Consider the following 19,668-nt stretch of genomic DNA (forward strand, 5'->3'; position numbering starts at 1 on the left):
TGTGCTTTCTCGCTGGCTCTCTCCTTCTCTCTCTCAAATAAATAAATAAAATCTTTTAAATATTAAAAAAAAATTTTTAAAGATGAAAAGGCAATTGAATGGAAACAAAATAAACTTCTTAAAATGGGATGTCTGGGTGGCTCAGCTGTTTAGCGCCTGCCTTCGGCCCAGGGCATGATCCTGGAGTCCCGGGATCGAGTCCCATATTGGGCTCCCTTAGAGGAGGAACCTGCTTCTCCCTCTGCCTATGTCTCTGCCTCTCTCTCTCTCTCTCTCTCTCTCTCTATCTGTGTGTGTCTCTCATGGATAAATAAATAAAATCTTAAAAAAAAAAGAAACTTATCAAATAGAACTGGATATTTATATGCAAACCCTCCCCCTGACACAAACCTTCAACTTATAATTTGCACGTTATACAAAAATTAATGCAAAATAAATCATGTATCTAATACTAAATATAAAAATATAAAACTTTTAGGAGGAAGTGTGAGAGAATCTTCATGTCCTGGTGTTATGTATTCTTAGCTATGACACCAAAAGCACTAGTTATAAAATTTAAAAATGGATGAGTTGGAGTTCATTAAAATAAAACATATTTTGCTGTGAAATACACTATTAAGAATAAAATTCAAACTACAGACTGGGAGAAGTATTTATAAGTGACAACACAAAAGACTTGTATCTAGAATATTTATAAGAACTTCAAAAATTTAGCAGTAAAAAAATTTTTTTAATGAGGTGGCACTGGGGATGGGGGTCCTTGAACAAACACTTCCCAGAAGAGCATTTATGGATGACAAATAAGCAAATGAAAAGTTGCTCAACATCATTAACCTTTAGGGAAATGCAAATGAAAACCATATGTGATATAATCGTATGCATATTAGAATGGCTAAACAACAACAACAAAAAACACTAACATAACAGTGCTGGTGAATATGTTGAGCATCTGGAATATTCATACATTGCTGATGGTAATGTAAAATGGTACAGTCATTCTGATAACAGTTTGGCAATTTCCTATAAAAGTAAGCATATACTTTGTGTGTGTGAGAGAGAGAGAAAAAGAGAGACCTAAAATCTCCTTTAATTGTGGATCTTCATTATAATGTTTAAACATAGCTGTCAACATATTTCCAGTTGTACATTTTATATATTGTTCCCCAACATTATTCTCTAGGCAGATTCTCTAGAGAGGGTGAAAAAGCCATATATAAAAAATACATCATACATATATATAATTTTTATATATGTAATTTTAATGCTTATTTCCCAAATTCATATTTTATATGTCATATATTATTGATTTTGGCTCAATTTTCAATTTATTTAAACTAAAAAAAATAAAAGTCATATATATTAGCTCCAGCTGCTATAACAAAATACCATAGACTGGATGGCTTAAACAACAGGAATTTATTTCTTACAGTTCTGGAGGGTGGGAAGTCCAAGATCAAGATGCCAGTGGATTTGGTTTTCTGGTGAGGGCTCTCTTTCCAGCCTGCAGATGATCACTGTCTCACTGTGACCTTATGTGGTGGGGAGAAAGAAAAAGAGGAACCAAGCTCTCTCCATCTCATCATATAAGTGCACTAATTCCCCACCCTCATAACCTCATCTAAACCTAATTCTTTCTCATAGGGCCCATCTTCAAATACCTTCACATTGGGGGTTAGAGCTTCAACATTTGAATTTCGGGGGGTGGTGGACACAAACATTCAGCCCATAAAACTATATGACTCAGCAGTCCCTTTTCCAGATATTTACTCTAGAGAGATCAAAACTTATATTCACACAAAGCTTATCCATGAGTATTTATAGTATCTCTATTCATAATTGCCTAAACCCAGAAAGCACCCAAAAGTCCTTCAATGGTTGAGTGGATAAACAAACTGTGATAGCTGCAATAAAATGAACTATGGAGACATGCAATAACATGGATGAGTCTCAAAGTCATTATGCTGAATGAAAGGTATGTAAAAATGTACGTACTTTATGATCCCATTTATATTGCACTCTAGAAAAGTCAAAACTCTTTTGATGGATAATAAATTAATTGCTGCTATGGATTAGGGATGTAAGAAAGTTGTGAGTATATCCTGAGGCAGTTTTATGGAATGATGAAACTATTCTGCATCATAATTTTGGTGGTAGTTTCACAAATCTATACGTGTGTTAAAACTTATATAGCTATATGCCAAAACAAGAGTCAATTTTACTGTATATTAATTGTTTTTAAAAAAGGAGAACTCGGGATCCCTGGGTGGCGCAGTGGTTTGGCGCCTACCTTTGGCCCAGGGCGCGATCCTGGAAACCCCAGATCGAATCCCACGTCAGGCTCCCGGTGCATGGAGCCTGCTTCTCCCTCTGCCTATGTCTCTGCCTCTCTCTCTCTCTCTCTCTCTATGTGACTATCATAAATAAATAAAATTAAAAAAAAATAAAAAAATAAAAATAAAAAAAAAAGGAGAACTCCATGAAATAGACAAAAGTAATTGAGCAAATAAAGCCAAAAGTTAATTCCTTGAAAAATTAATAAAACTGATGAACTAGAAGCAAACTGACAAAGAAAAACAAACCTAAAATTACCAATTTTAGGAAGGAAAGAGGGAAGATCACAACTGGTCCAACAGACATTACAAGGATATTGGGGAAAAAAAAAAAAAAGATATTGGGCAGCCCCGGGTGGCTCAGCGGTTTTAGCACCACCTTCGGCCCAGGGTGTGATCCTGGAGACCTGGGATCGAGTCCCACGTCGGGCTACTTGCATGGAGCCTGCTTCTCCCTCTGCCTGTGTCTCTGCCTTTTTCTCTCAGTGTCTCTCATGAATAAATAAACAAAATTTTTAAAAAAAGGATATTAAGGAAATAGTATGAACACCTTTATGCCAACAAATTTGACAACTTACATGAATTATAGGAATTTCTTTTTTTTTTTTTAATTTTTATTTATTTATGATAGTCACACACACACACAGAGAGAGAGAGGCAGAGACACAGGCAGAGGGAGAAGCAGGCTCCATGCACCGGGAGCCCAATGTGGGATTCGATCCCGGGTCTCCAGGATCGTGCCTGGGCCAAAGGCAGGCGCTAAACCGCTGCGCCACCCAGGGATCCCCGAATTATAGGAATTTCTTGAGAGATACAAACTATTCCTCTGACATTTTATTGACCAGAACTGAATCATATGGCCATTCCCAGCTACCAGGAAGGCAAAGTGAGTATCTGGCAAAGAGAAACAGAGTCTTTAGATGACAGTGCACTTATTGGCTGAAACAGAATCTTTAACCAGTGTATTTTAAACGCCCAGAGGGAAATACTTCTGAACTGATGGGAAGGACTGAGAGCTTCAAAATAATTGTTACAGAAAAGCCTAGGGATCCCTGGGTGGTGCAGCGGTTTGGCGCCTACCTTTGGCCCAGGGCGCGATCCTGAAGACCCGGGATCTAATCCCATGTCAGACTCCCTGTGCATGGAGCCTGCTTCTCCCTCTGCCTATGTCTCTGCCTCTCTCTCTCTCTCTCTGTATGACTATCATAAATAAATAAATAAAAATTTAAAAGAAAAGCCTAGAAAAGATTATTATTATTATTGAATGAAATCTAATTAACAGCAGGTCTGAAGGTCTGTACTTTCATTTCAAGGTGAAAACTTTTCTTTGCTTCCTCTGTCTTTGGATGCTTCTCTTCCTCTTCAGCACACTACCTCATGTAGGTGTGTCCCCCCGCCACACACCCTGTATTCTGTTCTTTTGCTTAGCACCTTTTTTTTTTAAGGTTTATTTATTCATGAGAGACACATAGAGGTAGAGACATAGGCAGAGGGAGAAGCAGGCTCCCTGCAGGGAGCTTGATGCAGGATTGGATCCCAGGACAGTGGGATCACGACCTGAGCCAAAGGTAGTTGCTCAACCAGTGAGCCACCCAGATGCCCCTACTGTAGTACTTTTTTTTTTTTTAAGATTTTATTTATTTATTCATAGACACAGAGAGGCAGAGATACAGGCAGAGTCGGAGAGGGAGAAGTAGGCTCCATGCAGGGAGCCCGACGTGGGACTCGATCCCAGATCTCCAGGATCACACCCCAGGCTGCAGGCGGCGCCAAACCGCTGCGCCACCGGGGCTGCCTCCTACTGTAGTACTTCTTTACTGCCTTATAAATACTTGGTTTTTTGTTCATTTCCTAAATAAGACCGTGATGTTAAAAGAAGGAATCATGACTTCATTGTAGTCACGTCTAGGTCTCTGGAACCCAGGTAGTATCTATCTGGTTTTGGTTTTGGTTTTTTACCATTAGTTAATGAATGAGATGCTTTTAAAGCAAGGTCAAACGATTCGGCTGGTAAAGAAATGAGCCTTTTTAAGATTTAGACAGATCAGTACTTACATAGACTGTGAAACCAAGAGTAGCCAAAAGGTACCGGCTCCTCATGAGCTACTGTCTCACACTAAAAGGATAACACCAAAACAAAAGGAATCAGATGACTTCAGCCTGAGATGTGGGATGCCTTGTTTCTAAGGGGCTAATGCTGTGCTGTAGCTAAGCCTTTTTACAGTCTCAGCTGCACACCAGGTCACAAGTGAGGCAGAAAGCTTCGTCACAACCCAGCAAGCAATGAAGAACTGTGTCATGACAGCCTCCTGCCAAGATGGGGACCTGAGTGGCAAATGGCCTTCTTGTAGCTCCTCACAAGCCTCTCATGTTCTCACATTCTGGGAGGATCACAGGTGTTTTGCCAACACTCAAATCAGCTGCATGCTCACCTACATGACCTCACAAATCAGCTCACCTACATGACCTATGTAGGTAGGTATGTGCAAGGTTGTCCAGCACTGGGATGGAGCTATTCCTTACTCTCTGGTTGCTCAGAAGAATGTGATGCTCTATCTTGACTGTGTCTTTAAGTTGGCAACAGGGACCACCATTCAGGAAAGAGCCCACATAATGGGGCTCAGAAGGATGGTATTTCAAAATGGATGTTGTGGGTCCCTGCCCTCAAAAGAATAAATTAGAGAGGGAAGACTCCCTGTAATTTCCATTTACTCTCCTAGAATTAGGAATAATAAAATCCCAAACAGAGTTTTATAAAATTTTGCAACACTTTCAACTCCCCCAAGTGTTTCTGTTTGATATTGTTTATCTTTTTTGTTCTCTAATATTAATCAGATGTAAAAACTCTTAAAGCAAAACAAAATAAAACAAAAATGCCTTGAGCTAGTTGTTAGGGTCACAAAAGAGGGAAAGTTGGGAAGAAGACCGCCTGGATGGCTCAGTGGAGTAGTTGACTGTCTACCTTTGGCTCAGGTTGTAATCCTGGGGTCCTGGGATCGAGTCCAGCATCAGGCTCCTCTCAGGGAGCCTCTCTGCCTCCTCTCTGCCTAAGTGTCTGCCTTTCTGTCTCTCTCATGAATAAATAAATAAAATCTTTTAAAAAAAGAAAGAAATTTGGGAAGACCAGCCAAGCAGGTTGGTGGCAGTAGCCAAGGAGGAGAGTGAAATGGTTGGATTTTGAAGCCTCCTAAATGAGAAAAGAGAGGGGAAGGACCAGAGTTAGGTTCTGAGGAGACAAAGTTCCTGTTAGAACATAAATGAGGGGATCCCTGGGTGGCTCAGCCATTTGGCGCCTGCCTTTGGCCCAGGGCGCGATCCTGGAGTCCCGGGATCGAGTCCTGCATCGGGCTCCCCGCATGGGGCCTGCTTCTCCCTCTGCCTGTGTCTCTATCATAAATAAATCTTAAAAAAAAAAAAAAAAAGAACATAAATGAGTGCTATACCATCAGCAGCTTGGTGGCTAGCTCTCTCATTCACGAATCCAGCAGAGGCTGAGGGCACTCTATGAAGCCCTGAATGAGGCAGAAAGCTGAAGCCTGAGGATCTTGGAATGCTTCTGGAAGGCTGGACCTACACTTCTAACATAGACCTTAAACAACAGGGCTCTTTTGTGTGGTTTCTGATGCCTGACATGTGACCTAGCAAAAGCAGCAGTGTGACAAACCCACGATTCATTCATTTATTCAACAAATATTTATTGAGTTCTCTATGTACCAGGCAGTCAGCATCGTAGGACTAGGTGGGGGATACTGTGCTGTACAAGACAAACAAGGTCCTTGCCCTTATGGACCTACAGACCAAAAAAAAAAAAAAAAAAATAGAGGGGAGGGCCAAAAAAACCCAGGAAAATGAATAAACGAGATCTACTATGCTATGAAGGGTGAAGACTTCCAGTGAGGCCATGAATCCAGGCTCACAATGGGCCTAAGAACTGAGGTCAGAGTGGGGAGGCAGGGAACAGACCGCAGGGGGCTTTGCAGGCCAGTGTAAGGAGTTTTTATGTCCTACTTAAGGCAGTGGGGATCTTTTGAAGGCCTTTTTCAATAGGAGGCTGGAGTGGGCTGATTTACTTTTCAAATGATAACTTCAGCAGCCGCTTTTTGTGGTACAAACGTCAAGCCTAAAGTCAGAAGATGACCATGCACTCTGCGAATTCGCTGAGGTCGCTGCCAAAGCCCTTAAGAGTCTCATCTTGTTTCCCTGACGGATAATTTGGTCAAAATAAAGCTGTGTAACACGTAGCGGGAGCCAAAGGTCGGAGTCATGCTTTGCTTTCCAATCTTTTTTTTTTAAGATTTTATTTATTTATTCATGAGAGGCAGAGGGAGAAGCGGGCTCCATGCAGGGAGCCCGACACGGGACTCGATCGCAGGACCCCAGGATCAGGCCCTGGGCCGAAGGCGGCGCCAAACCGCTGAGCCACCCGGCCCGCCCTGCTTTCCGACCTGGATTCCCCTTACTAGTTAGGAGCCAGTTATCTACTTGTGCCTCAATTATCTCTCTCAGCTGTGAAACGGGGTTGATAAAAGTTCTTACCGCCACAGAGCTGTCGTGAAAATGACAATACAGGTGGCGGGTGCAACGTAGGGAGCACTCACAAACACGCGCTTGCATCACTCCTTCCAGAGGGTTACTGAGAGCTTCGCGTGAGACGGCTCGTGGAGCCGTAAAGACTGTCTTAATGGCAGAATTCTTTCTCTCCCCCGTCTCGGAGGCGGAACACAGAACCCTGGGCGCTCGGAGCAGAGAGGCCCGAGGCCAAGCGCAGCCTCAAAGCGATCTTTGTCGTCGCGCCGCCCCTCCCCCGCCCGGAGCGCATCTCCATGGCAACGCGGGGCTTCGCCTCCCTCCGCCTCCTGGGACCCGCAGACCGGAAGCAGTCCGCGCCGGGGGCTTCTGGGAAACGGCTTGTGAGCGGCGTTTCTGCGTCTGCTTTGGACAGCGAAGCTGCTGCGGATCCTGAGCCGGAGGTTTGCGCGAGAATGAGGGGAAGGGCGTGAGGGGGACGCCGGGCTAAGAGGCTGCGGACCTCTTGGCAGGAGTCCGCGAGGAAGCCTGGCGGGCACCTTCCTGCGCTTCCCGGGGGCGCGGAGGACGGGCCGCGGTCTCCGCGTCCAGCAGGCGGGGGGCAGATAGGGGTAGAGCGAAGGCCAGATCGGGCTTCCAGCACCAGCGCACAGTCCTCCTTCCCCTGTGTCCTTCGCGACCCTCGCCGTCCCCCCTCCCCCATCAGCCGGTTTTGTTCTATTTCGAGGCCTGGCGTCTCGCGGAGGGTTCTGGGACTCGTTTTGGGCGGAGGTGGGAGGGGGCGGGCCTTGCGCGGGGGCTGCCGGGGCTTGTAGTTCCGCCGGACGCGGGCGGAAGTGCCGTGGCCCCGACGCTGTTGGGGCAGTGGGGCTTTTGGTCATCCGAAATCGGCCAGCGCGAGGCGAGGAACGGGGGCTGGAGGACGCCAGGGCAGGGGCGGGGTTTGCAGCGGATCTCGGCTGGAGTGAGGCGAGATCACCTGGGACGCGGCTCCCCGCCCAAACATTGTGACCGCGGGCCTGCCCTCCTTGCACCTCGTCACCGCCCGCGAGCAGGCTGCAAAGCGGTCGTAAAAGGGAGAGCGCTTTCTTTTCCATAGAAAGATTGAGCCTTGGATAAGGTAGGGTCCTGGAATAGGAACCTACGGATGTTGGCCGCCACACTCCAGAGTACTTGGTTGAACCTGTCTGCATTACTTGGCTGATAAGGTGTCTTCTGATAACTGGTCTTGTTAGGGTTACAAGAAGTTTTGTGAAATCATTGGTTTTCAGATTCTGGGCCCTAAATAGGTACACTGAGTAACAGCGTGGCTCATTCCCAGTATGTGTTGTAAACAATGGCATGGGCATGACTGTGCAGATAACAAGGAAAGGATCAGAAATAGCACAAGGTTTCCCTGAAGATAGAAGCTGGGAAAATTGTGAGTCATCCAGCGTGAGATGCTGATAATGGGCCCTGCATGAAGTTAAGGTGTTATGATAGTGCCTTTTCTTCCTTAAATTTGCCGTGATTAAGGGCTGTCATTATAGATTTGAATGTAGTGGTGTTGGGTGGCTGAATAGCATGGCACCTAGTGGTTAGATTTTTTTTTTTTCCAGTATTTTAGTATTGCTCTGTTACTGAGTAAGTGGATATTTTTAAACATACATTTTAAGTTCAGGAGATTCTTAAACATTTGAAAAATATTTCTTAACTCCTAAGAAATATAACTCCTGAAAAGGATTTTGTTAAAAAATTTTTTAAACAGAAAAGCAGTGCCTTTTGAGTTGACCTTCGTGGGACAACCAGTCCTGAGTTGCAAATAATGTGTTCCGACGTCAGATGCATTTAGAAAACACTGAGTTGGACTGGTTCTTACTTGGATTCTTCTGATTATTGAAATAAGGTTTGTTGTCTTAGTAGGTCATAGATTGGCCAACTTTTTTTCTAAACGGCCAGATAGTAAATATTAGGTTTTTCAGACGATATAGTGTCTGTTGAAACTAATCAACTCTGCCATTGTTGAATTGTGAACAAATAAAATTATTTATGGATACAGACATTTTAATATCATGTCATTTTCACATGTCATGAAATGTTCTTGTGATTTTTTTGAAGCCATGTAAAAATGAAAACTATTCTTAGTACAAGCATCGTACAAAAATGGGCAGCAAGCCAGATTTGGCTGTAAGCTGTAGTTTGCCAACTTCTGCTGTAGGTGATTGATTGGAATTTTTAACCCATTAAAAAAAACAAGTATCTTTTACTTCTTTTATCAGTGTATGTTCAAATTCTTAAGATACTTGGTTATATATTTTTGTTTGTTTTATTTCTTTTCCTCAGGAGTGCCTGTGAAGAAAACAGGGTATTTCCCTGAGGCCTGTATCCTGCCTTGATTGACTTTTCTTGAAGTATTATAAATCAGAATGTCTGCACAGTCTGTGGAAGAGGATTCAATACTTATAATCCCAACTCCAGATGAAGAGGAAAAAATTCTGAGAGTGAAGTTGGAGGAGGATCCCGATGGTGAAGAGGGATCAAGCATCCCCTGGAACCATCTTCCTGATCCAGAGGTTTTCCGACAGCGATTCAGGCAGTTTGGATACCAGGATTCACCTGGGCCCCGTGAAGCTGTGAGCCAGCTTCGAGAACTTTGCCGTCTATGGCTCAGGCCAGAGACACACACAAAAGAACAGATTCTGGAGTTGGTAGTGCTGGAGCAGTTTGTTGCCATCCTACCCAAGGAACTGCAGACTTGGGTTCGAGAGCATCATCCAGAGAATGGAGAAGAGGCAGTGACAGTGCTGGAGGATTTAGAGAGTGAGCTAGATGACCCTGGACAACCGGTGAGTCAGCTTGTGTCACTCTCCTGGGTCAGAAGCACTGGCATAGCACTAGGCAAAGCTGTTGAGTTAATTCCACTCGACTAAATTAGAATTATGTTTATTGGCTCCCCCTTAACCCCTCACTGTCCCCCTCTAGCTATGCTTTGTCACATAGGCCCCCACAGTATATATGGTGTTACGGTTTCTCTTACGTGTTTTTAGTTCTGAATCTTATCAAATTCCTTCTCACCTGAACTAGACTTCATTTTTTCCAGGTTTCTCTCCGTCGACGAAAACGGGAAGTTCTGGTAGAGGAGATAGTTTCCCAAGAAGAAGCTCAGGGATTACCAAATTCTGAGCTTGATGCTGTGGAGAACCAGCTCAAGTGGGCATCCTGGGAGCTCCATTCTCTAAGGCACTGTGGTGAGGACCAAAACTCCCAGTGGGCTAGATGGTGAAAGAGAATGTGGGTCTTTTGTCCAGAACTCTTTGCTTGTTCCCATCAGAGGGTAGGGAATAATTACCTTAACCTGATTTTGTAGACCTAGACATAGTATAGGATTTTGATTCTTACAACAGTTGGTCTGCAGATCTCAGGTCTTTATTCTTAGACATTAACATCGTCAGCCTTTTCTTTTTACTTTTTCTTGAAGACCTACTCCCATCGGGCTGGCATTTGTCTTACTTTGAGCCAGCACCCACTTGTAAGTTAGGTTCCTTATTTTGAGTGCAGCACGTGCAACATTCTTTGCCATCTGTTTCATATCCTTTCGATCTCCTGCTTAATTCTCTTGGCATGATCTTACTTGAAGCCTCTTCAAATCCATTCTTTGTTGCTGACCACTGAAGTCTTTCTAAATTTTTGGTTATTTTTGTTTTTTTCTTCAATGTCCTACCTAGAGTCTTTTTTTTTTTTTTCCTGAGAAGCATCTTTTGTAGAAATATTTGGTAAAACTCTTCACTTTATCCAAGTTTATGCAAAAATAGGCTCCATAGCTAAAATCTGCTCTAAGTACAGAAAAATTAAAAGCTCACAATTATAAGTCACTTAAACTAGTCTTTCCCAGTATATTGGCAGTTGATACCACATACTTAATATAGTTTGATACAACCCCAGTATATTCCTAAAACTGCTCCTTGAGACTGCTTTAGGAATCTTTCCTTGAGGTAGTTGTGGATAATGCCTGTTTATGCCACAGGTGGGGTGGCATCAGGTTTTCTTCCCATCTGAGGGGACAGTGCTAGGGAACCAGAACTGGTGGGGTGGGGCTGAAGTCTGCTAGAACCTGTGGTTTTACATGTTTCATGGAACATTCTTCTCTGGAATGAAGTTTGAGAACTACTATCCTTGGTCATTGGAGGTGACATTTTCTTGGGTAAAAAATTTCTCCCCTGCCTGAATTTTAGAATAATTTTCCCTTAGTTGTCAGTAGCCTCATTTCAGGAGTCTAGTCTCTACCACATATGGGGAACATTTGTCCCCTCATAATTTTAGCACTTGCTTCTCTGTTCACATCTCCAGACCTCACTGATCACCTGTATCCTTGAGTCTCTCATTGTTAGTCTCCTCTCTTGACTTTATCCTCTTTTTTTTTTTAAGATTTTATTTATTTATTTGAGATAGTACATGCACAAGCAGGAGGAAGGCAGAGGGAGAGGGAGAAGTAGGCTCCCGAGCTGAGCAGGGAGCTGGACACCGAACTTGATCCCAGGACGCTGGGATGGTGACCTGAACTGAAGGCAGACGCTTAACCAACTGAGCCATAGACTTTATCCCTTCCTAATCATTTATCATAGACATGAGTAGTGTTTGCCACTTTTCTCATTGCTGCTGCTCACCCTGAAGTAACTATATTCTTCAAGGCTTGAAGTTTCCAAAAAGTCTCAAATGAGACTTGCTCATACTGCTTCCTGTAGGTGGGTAATGGTACTTGTTGGTAATTAATTCAGGCCTTTGTTTCATCAGACTCCTGTAACTGAGGCTTAGAAATAAGAACTCCTTTAAGTACCATGGCAAATACCAAGCAGGGCAACCTTCATATGTAGGAAAACTTTGATTTACCAAGGGCCTACTGAATGTAAGTATCGTGTCCTGAGTTAACAGAGAATATCCCCAGTTGAGCTTCAGTTTCTTAACTGAACATCTTCTGGGTTCTGCTTTCAGTGTAGTGTTGGCTGTGATCTGCCTTTTCTTGCTCATTTTCTGACAGATTGCCTGTTATTTAACTATTATATTTTGATGTAGTTTCTCCCTTCCTTGAAGCAAAAGAATATATAAAGATTTCCTAGGGGCCAATTTTATCTTACATTTCTTCTGAAGTTTCATCCATACCTAGCGACATCACTCCAACAGTCTTAGCATCTACCATCCTTCTGCCCTTTGTTTTCTGATTAGTATTGTATAGCCCACTTCGTCTTATCACTTTTTTTCAGATACAACCTTTTAATTCCTCATTATGTTAGCATGCCATTACCTCCCTTAGGTTCGTAATCAGTCATTCCAGTTTTTTCTTTTTTGGAGTAGGCTACCTTCTCACTAGTTTTCAGAGTGCTGCTTATAGATACATGGAAGCTATTTACTTTTAGTTCACTTTTACTCCATTTTTTTCAGGTTTTTTTTCCTCGAAGAATAGGAAATGAGTGATATTTACATTTTCTCTTTATTTCAGATGATGATGGTAGGACTGAAAATGGAGCACTAGCTCCAAAGCAGGAGATTCCTTCAGCAGTAGAATCTCATGAAGTTCCTGGCACTCTAAATATAGGTGTTCCTCAGATTTTTAAGTATGGAGAAGCCTGTTTCCCCAAGGGCAGATTTGAAAGAAAGAGAAATCCCTCTCGAAAGAAACAGCATATATGTGATGAATGTGGAAAACACTTCAGTCAGGGCTCAGCCCTCATTCTTCATCAAAGAATCCACAGTGGGGAGAAACCCTACGGATGTGTTGAATGTGGGAAAGCATTCAGCAGAAGTTCTATTCTTGTGCAACATCAGAGAGTCCATACTGGAGAAAAACCTTACAAATGTCTTGAATGTGGAAAAGCCTTTAGCCAGAATTCTGGGCTTATTAATCATCAGAGAATCCATACTGGGGAGAAACCTTATGAATGCGTTCAGTGTGGGAAATCTTATAGTCAAAGCTCGAATCTTTTTAGACATCAGCGAAGACACAATGCAGAAAAACTTCTGAATGTTGTGAAAGTTTAAGAAATTACAAAAAAAAAAAAAATCAGCACTCAGGTCTTTTTCTTCAGAAATGAAGACAAAATTAAAAACAAATGATACATAATAGTTTTATTTCCCTATATAGACTGTTAGAAAAGCCACTGGGAAATGTAGAAAATCTTCACCCACCATTATTTTATCTTGAAAGAAACAATGTCATACCTGCCTAGAAACTGAAATTTTAAACTTAATTCAGGTGTTAATGCCTAAATCTTCCATGTGATGTTTATATTCTTACTGTTTTTCCAAATAATGAACTACCTGATTCTTTGTCCCTTAAAAGTTTCCTTTTTAGACAGACGTTATTTCTGTGTTGATCATTCAGATGTTCTTGGCAAGGATACATTCCCTTCTATGTTATAAGGCAATATAGGAATTATAAAATCTGAAAACTGAAACCATTTTTTTAAAAATTTACCCTTCTGTTTCCTTTTACCTAATTTGAGTATGCATTTCAGAATGTAAAGGCTCAATTTAAAATGAGCCTTAAAACTCAGATAAGAAGTGATGGTGATAAAACATCAGTGAATGGGACACCTAGATTGGGGAAGAGAAACATACATTGATTCAAGAATTGAAGTATAGCAAGAATTTATCTCAATGTAATCATCTGCCTGCAGGGAAACTCAAACACCACTTGTCCTGTCTGTCATTTGAAGGCATCCCGCTAATGAGAATAATGTTCTCCTATGTTACTACTAGAAAGTAGACAGTGTGAACAATAAACACTTGTAAAACTAGGAGAGTAGAAATTCTAACACTGGGGAAGAATTTGTAGTGAACAGCAGTGTCGAAGGGCAAATGTGAACATGAGGGTAATGGTCTGTCTTGGCTTTTAGAAAACAAAAGAGACTTGAAGTTCTGATTTATTATTTTGCCTTTCTTTTGTTAAGGACACAAAAATCCATGACAGGTGGGCAACAAGTATCAGGTTTGCGGTTTTATTCTTTTGGTACAAAAGGGTTGCACACCAGGCTAACAAAGCAGCCATGCATTTATTATTAAACATTTTCTACCGACAAGGCACTGTGCTAGGTACTGTAACCCTACCATAGGTAGGTAGATATTTCTTCCACTGTAAATCATTGGGGATTTGCTCTAAAACCGTTCCATGTGAGTTAGCTTCTTCCCTCTGTTTGAGCAGTCCTGGAGGAGGTCATCTCTGAGATTCCCAGAGCCATAGTTCTCTTACCAGGGTGTTGTGTTTGGGGGAAAGGAAGACTCAGCTCAAAGAGCTAGCCAGCTCTCCAGCAATCTTCAGAGGTGAGTCTAAAATCCTCTATCACAGTTTGGAGGTTTGTGGGTCTTTTAATCTACTCAATCTCTAGTAGCATCGAGGTTGTACTTACATGTTAAGTTGAATGGATTGTTCTATTTAAAAAATAAACAATAGGTTATTAACAACTAGTTTATTAACTATCAGAATTGAACTATTTTTTTTTTTTAATTTTAAGTCTTAACACATTTTACAAAATGTATAAAAGTAATACATTGTAGTAGTAGGATTATATACTCTTTGGCTGAGAATCCCAAGTACTGTGGTTTTATTGTTTAGTGGAAAACTCTGGAAGTTAAAATAGAGAATATGAGAAAAGGCTTTTTTTATAGTGGGCATTAATTGTGTGGAAAATGACCCATGTGAATAAAAAGATTTCATAGTTCCAGAGATTTTGGTTACATCTAGTGCTTGGATCAAATTTAAAAATGGAAGGTGAGATTTGCATGAGCCTGTTAAAAAGCATAGTAATAAATGCAAGGCCAGCTGGTGGGAAAGTGAGGCAGAATGGAGCTTGTTTATAGATTTTCTGATAACAATTAATTATAAGAAATGTGCTTTATAGATTAAGATTTATTGAAGTATAAATATGTAGTAATGATATAATGTATTTTAAGTTATACAAGAAAATGTAGGGACTTTCGTTTGGGTATTTTTCTCTTTGTGGCTGAGAGGAAACAAGTCAATGTCCAATAAAGCTATAATCTCCTCCGCTCTAAGCTAAAATGATCTTGAGTTGATTTATTTATTTATAACTGGCTTCTTTCCAAGTAGGTTTTGAGGTGGTATATTTTTAATGCTTCTGCTGGGATGACAGATTTCTTGTATCAGAGTAGGTAAGAAGAGAGCAACCTCTCAGTAGCTAGAATTTCACCCTTTTTTTTAAATCTTACATCTTTCCTGTACACAAAGAAGCTTCCCTGTGGTACATTTGTCATAAATGCCAAAGATGTTTGGTATAATGTCAGAGCTTAGAAAAAGTGGTGTTAGACTTGGCAAATACAAGTTTGTCTTGTCAGACATGTGATACGTGTGTGTTGTTTAGAAAGGATTCTGAGGTTAAGGCAAGGTTCTGTTGGGAAAATGGGCTGGACCCAAAAAGACTGGATTGGGGTACACGGAAAAATAAATTGTAGTCTGTGTATTCATCATCTCCAGTTTCGCTAAGTCCCCATTAGACAAATTGATTTAAAATAACTAATCAGTGATTTATTATTTCATCCAGCCATTAATTTATACTCACAGATAATCACAGCAATTCTGGGGGCTGCCCAGCCTCTGATGGAGTGGTGATCTGGTAGTTGCCAAGCAGTGCCATCTGTTTGGTTAGTAAAAGAGCAGTCATGATTAATGGCGTGCAGACTGCTGAGAATTGCCCAATGGCTACTGAGCATTCACTCATTATTGCTAAATTTTCTTCTGTTTTCTTGGAGGTTAAGCTCACAAAACTTAATTTAGCAATATGTTTATCACATTTAAGTAAATTGAAGGGAGGGGTATATGTATTGAAATAATCTGCACGCCAGGCACTGGATTAATCACTATACCTATCTCGCTTAGATTTGTAAACCAGGAAAGAAAGATTCGGAGATTGTGTGACTTGCATGTGGCCCAATTACAGCTAAAACTCAGATCTTAGTTCTCTGAACTTTACAGGGATATAGATTTTTTCACAGTGCAGTGAGTGATGGCTGTTAAACCTTGATAAATTTTATGCTTTTTATGGTTACAAATTTAAAAGCTTACTAAACACGTTAATTTGAATTTTCTACAGTATAGAAATGTTAAATGAAAAAGGACATTCCTTTTCACAGTCTTACTCGGAAGTAATAATTGGTTTGCTATTCTTCCAGACTTAAGCATATACATATTTAAACAAAATGTGTTAATAGTTGAGACTCTGGTTGCTGTACACAGGCACTGTTGGAAGCGCTTTACCATGGATTAACCCTTAATCCTCACAGCAACCATATGAGGTAGGTACATAGCCTCATTTTCCATGTACTGCACTGAAACTTGCCTCCCCACCTTGATGTAGACATTGTTCTTTATGGCTGCACACTATTCCATTGCATGAATATACTGTAATTTAACCCCTTATTGATGGAAGAATTCTTTGCAATTTTTTATTACAGATAAAAGTATAGTTAACATTTTTACTCATCTATTTTGCTGGCTGTGTGGATATTTCTGTAGGATAAATAGCAAGAAATAGATTTATTGGGTCAGAGAATGTACACATTTAACATTTTGAGAACTATCACCAAAAAGATGGTACTAATTTACAACTCCATCAGTAGAGTGCCTGTTTGCCTCCACTCCCACCAACACCGAATCCTTAAATATTTTTACCACTCTGATAGGCAAAATTTGTCTTTATTGATTAGGAGAAACATATTTTTATGTTTATTGGCCACTTGAATTTCCTGTTGTGAACTGTTTGCCTATTTTTATTTTTTTAATTATGGAAGTATAAATGACTACTGTCTCATTGTAGAAAACTTAAATGATACACAAGTATAAGAGCAAAGAGAGACCTTTTCTCCAGCACTTCCAATCACATTCCACTGTCCACAATTTGAAATACATCCTAATTCTCTTCCCAAACATTTCCATATGAATATACATATACTTAAATGCTGTCTTTACGTAAATAAGATCATATATATGTATTGTTTAGCTTTTTTTTTTTGGTCTCAAAAATTGATCCTAAGGTTTTTAAATTTCTTTAATGGTTGATTTGAATAAGAACCAATACTAGGAAAATCCCATTATTTAACTATTCCCTTATTTTTTCTCTTGCTATTATTACACTGCCAAAGTAAACATCCTTTTCATATATTTCTGTGCACATGTGTGAATTTCTTTAGGATGGAGTTATATGAGGTGGATGATTGGGTCAAAGGATGTGCTTTCTGATAGACCCATCTTAGCCTTTCCAAAGGTCTTCATAACTTTGTTTTCATCCATATGTATAAAAAGTGCTCATTTCCTCATAGCCTTACCTACACGTGATCATTTTTATCTAATGGGCAAGAAAGAAAAAAAAATCATCTTGTATTTCCCTAATTAATGGTGAGGTTGAGGTTCTTTTCTTAAGTTTATTGGCTACTTTTATCATGGATTGTTTCTTCATGTCCTTTATCTATAATAGCTTTTCTGTTGGGTTATGTGTGGATATATGTTGTTGGGTGGTTTTTTTGTTGTTTTTGTTGTTGTTCAGCATCTTTCCCCATCCTCTGGTAACAGAATCCTTATTTATTGTGGGGAACTCATGCCCTGTGGCTTAGATGAGTAGATGACCAGGTCTGGCCTTCCTGAGTAGTCCTGCAGCTTCTTAGCCACAGTGATTAAAGAATGGGCATGTAACTCAAGCCAGGCAAAAGAGAGCTCTCAACAGAACTTCTGCTGGAACTATTGGAAAGAAGGCTCTACAGAAATCCCACGAACTAAGGACTGTAGCCTGAATTTATGCCATGTGGAGAGTCTGAGAAGAAACTCAGAGATTAGCAGAAAGGAATAAGAACTAAGTTCTGATGTCATTTTTCTGGAGGCCCTAGATCCAGCTGTGCCTAAAGCCTGCCCTACCTCCAAACTTCAAAGTTTTGTGAGCCAATAAAGTCCCTTTCTTGTTTAAAATAACTGAATTGGGTTTCTGTCCTGATTAATATAGGTTCTTTGTATTTTCTTATTGATTTGTAGAAAAGCTTTGTAATTCTAAACTCTAGACTTAACACTTTATGCACTATATAGGTTAATAAAATTAGCATGGCCTTCCATGACTTGGCCTCTGTCAACTTCTGCCATTTGTTACTCCCCTCTGCACCACACACATAACATTTTACATTCCGACAATAACTGAATATTGGTGTTGGGAACATCTATAGATGAAAAGCCTTTCACAGTCGTGTCTTTGGCATGTCTCTTTCGTCTTTCATACAGATTCATTAACCTGGTCCTCGGACTGGTGATTACACTGCCAAGTCTGTGCTGTACCCACCTCCAACCATTACTCTTGGAGCATTCCCCTCAGGCACCTACTGTATGTGACCCTTGAAGCACTCCTCTCCTCAAACATGGTTCTCTGGGGCCCTAATTTTATTATCAGACTTGTGGATCTGAAGTTGCTAATGTCCAAAACCTTGTTGTCGGGGTTTGCATCTATTGCTTCTATATGTGGAAACTACACACAACAGTTGAGAAAGGAAAAGCATATTGTATGTCATACGATGAGTGGTAAGGAGGAAATAAATTGGAAAAGAAAGTGAAATTTGAGGGAAGATAGGAGTAACCATAAGAAAGCAAGCCATGAGACTCTAGAGGAAAGATATCCATACTTGGGAATATCAAGTGCAAAGAACTTGATGTGGGAGCAATGTAATTTGTTCAAGGAACAGCAAGGAGGCAGAGACACTGAAGCAGAATAAACATGAAGTAAAGTGGGTGAAGCCAGGAAATGGGAAAGGGTAGAGGGTGGGGCCAGATATGGAAGACCTGGTTTAGCCATTGATGGGACTATGACTTTAAATGAAATGGGAAACCATTTGGGGGCAAAGAAGTAGTATGACTAGGTGCTAAGAATAGAACAAAAGTGCCCAGCTACTTATTTTCTTTAAATTCTTTTTTTTTTTTTTTTTAAGATTTTATTTATTCATGAGAGACACAAAGAGGCAGAGACATAGGCAGAGGGAGAATCAGGCCCCTCGCAGGGAGCCCGACACTCAATCCCAGGGAGTCTCACTCAATCCCAGGACCCTGGGATCACACCCTGAGCCAAGGCAGATGCCCAGCCACTGAGCCACCCAGGCGTCCCTCTTTAAATTCTTTAAAATGTTTCTTTGCAAAAATAAAATGTTTATTTGCATATTTTCTTTATGAAGGTGGTATACAGTGTTTAGAAATAAAAATCACCAAAAAGTGACCCATAAGTCCACAATTCTGGTAGCATCCCATTCACATTTTAATTTTCTTTATACCTATCCCCATATATCTATTAAACAGGAAAAAAAAGTCTCCATATTTATTGATTTTGTTAGTGCCTTCTTTCCTTTTAACTTTGGATCATTTGTGCTTCTGCCTGAATGCTCCATTGGCTCTAAGCTGTCCTCTCACACTTACTCAAAGGCGTGTTCCCAACAATCTTCATCTTGCATTATTGATTTTCCTCTCCTGGATTTTCCTGATTATTATGCAAATATGTCCTGTTTTGTTTTTAAATCATGAACTCCCAAAATCTGTTGGGCCAAGATGACCAGTTCTAACCTGCCTGAACAAATATTGCAAAATATATCCCACAAACGATCAGGGAGATGGGATCTCTGAGAGATGGGAAACAAATTGAAGGAAGCTTGGGTGTCTCAGTTTACTACCTGGAGGGAGTTTCTAGGCCACAGCACAGGGAAGGAGAACTCAAGTAGAGTCTCCCTTAGTTGAAAAGTTGGAGCAAGGGGTCCTGGGAGCCCACGGTGCCTAGCTTTTGCAAGGCAATATACCAGATAGGAGAGA

General features: G+C 40.8%; 3 protein-coding genes across 18 annotated transcripts in view; 2 read left to right on the forward strand and 1 right to left on the reverse strand.

Moving 5' to 3' along the window:
• Window positions 1-8,065, reverse strand: part of LOC112647879 (translation initiation factor IF-2-like) — a 40,179-nt gene extending 32,114 nt beyond the window's left edge. For all 12 annotated transcript variants that reach the window (XM_035718961.2, XM_035718960.2, XM_049112753.1 and 9 more), the window contains exons 1-2: window positions 6,867-8,065; window positions 1,428-1,529 (exon numbers count right to left, since the gene is read on the reverse strand). In XM_035718961.2, the coding sequence (XP_035574854.2) occupies window positions 6,944-8,050 (1,107 nt within the window). In that variant the 5' untranslated portion in view covers window positions 8,051-8,065 and the 3' untranslated portion in view covers window positions 1,428-1,529; window positions 6,867-6,943. The remainder of the gene's footprint in view (window positions 1-1,427; window positions 1,530-6,866) is intronic.
• ZSCAN30 (zinc finger and SCAN domain containing 30) overlaps window positions 1-19,668 on the forward strand; it is an 82,176-nt gene that overhangs the window by 18,380 nt on the left and 44,128 nt on the right. The window contains 5 exon segments of the mRNA XM_049112984.1: window positions 7,045-7,300; window positions 7,564-7,821; window positions 9,275-9,682; window positions 9,937-10,084; window positions 12,331-12,857. Coding sequence (XP_048968941.1) covers window positions 7,045-7,300; window positions 7,564-7,821; window positions 9,275-9,682; window positions 9,937-10,084; window positions 12,331-12,857 — 1,597 coding nt within the window.
• ZNF24 (zinc finger protein 24) lies at window positions 7,162-17,805 on the forward strand. Of its 5 annotated transcripts, none has more exons than XM_049112749.1 (5): window positions 7,214-7,300; window positions 8,605-8,742; window positions 9,180-9,682; window positions 9,937-10,084; window positions 12,331-17,805. In XM_049112749.1, the coding sequence occupies exons 3-5, from the start codon at window positions 9,263-9,265 to the stop codon at window positions 12,867-12,869; spliced, it is 1,107 nt and encodes a 368-aa protein (XP_048968706.1). In that variant the 5' UTR covers window positions 7,214-7,300; window positions 8,605-8,742; window positions 9,180-9,262; the 3' UTR covers window positions 12,870-17,805. The 5 variants fall into 5 exon arrangements, with proteins under 5 accessions (XP_048968705.1, XP_048968706.1, XP_048968708.1 ...); XM_049112750.1 differs by lacking the exon at window positions 7,214-7,300 and adding an exon at window positions 7,900-7,977; XM_049112748.1 differs by lacking the exon at window positions 8,605-8,742 and having other exon boundaries at window positions 7,162-7,300.

Source organism: Canis lupus, chromosome 7, assembly GCF_003254725.2.
Source record: "Canis lupus dingo isolate Sandy chromosome 7, ASM325472v2, whole genome shotgun sequence".
NCBI lineage: Eukaryota > Metazoa > Chordata > Mammalia > Carnivora > Canidae > Canis > Canis lupus.

What these genes read in the sequence shown, in the direction of transcription:
- ZNF24 (XM_049112748.1), top strand. Translation starts at nt 9,263, where the DNA reads ATGTCTGCACAGTCTGTGGAAGAGGATTCAATACTTATAATCCCAACT. An exon ending in TAGATGACCCTGGACAACCG is followed by an intron (nt 9,683 to 9,936) that starts GTGAGTCAGCTT and finishes CATTTTTTCCAG; the next exon opens with GTTTCTCTCCGTCGACGAAA. An exon ending in CCATTCTCTAAGGCACTGTG is followed by an intron (nt 10,085 to 12,330) that starts GTGAGGACCAAA and finishes TCTTTATTTCAG; the next exon opens with ATGATGATGGTAGGACTGAA.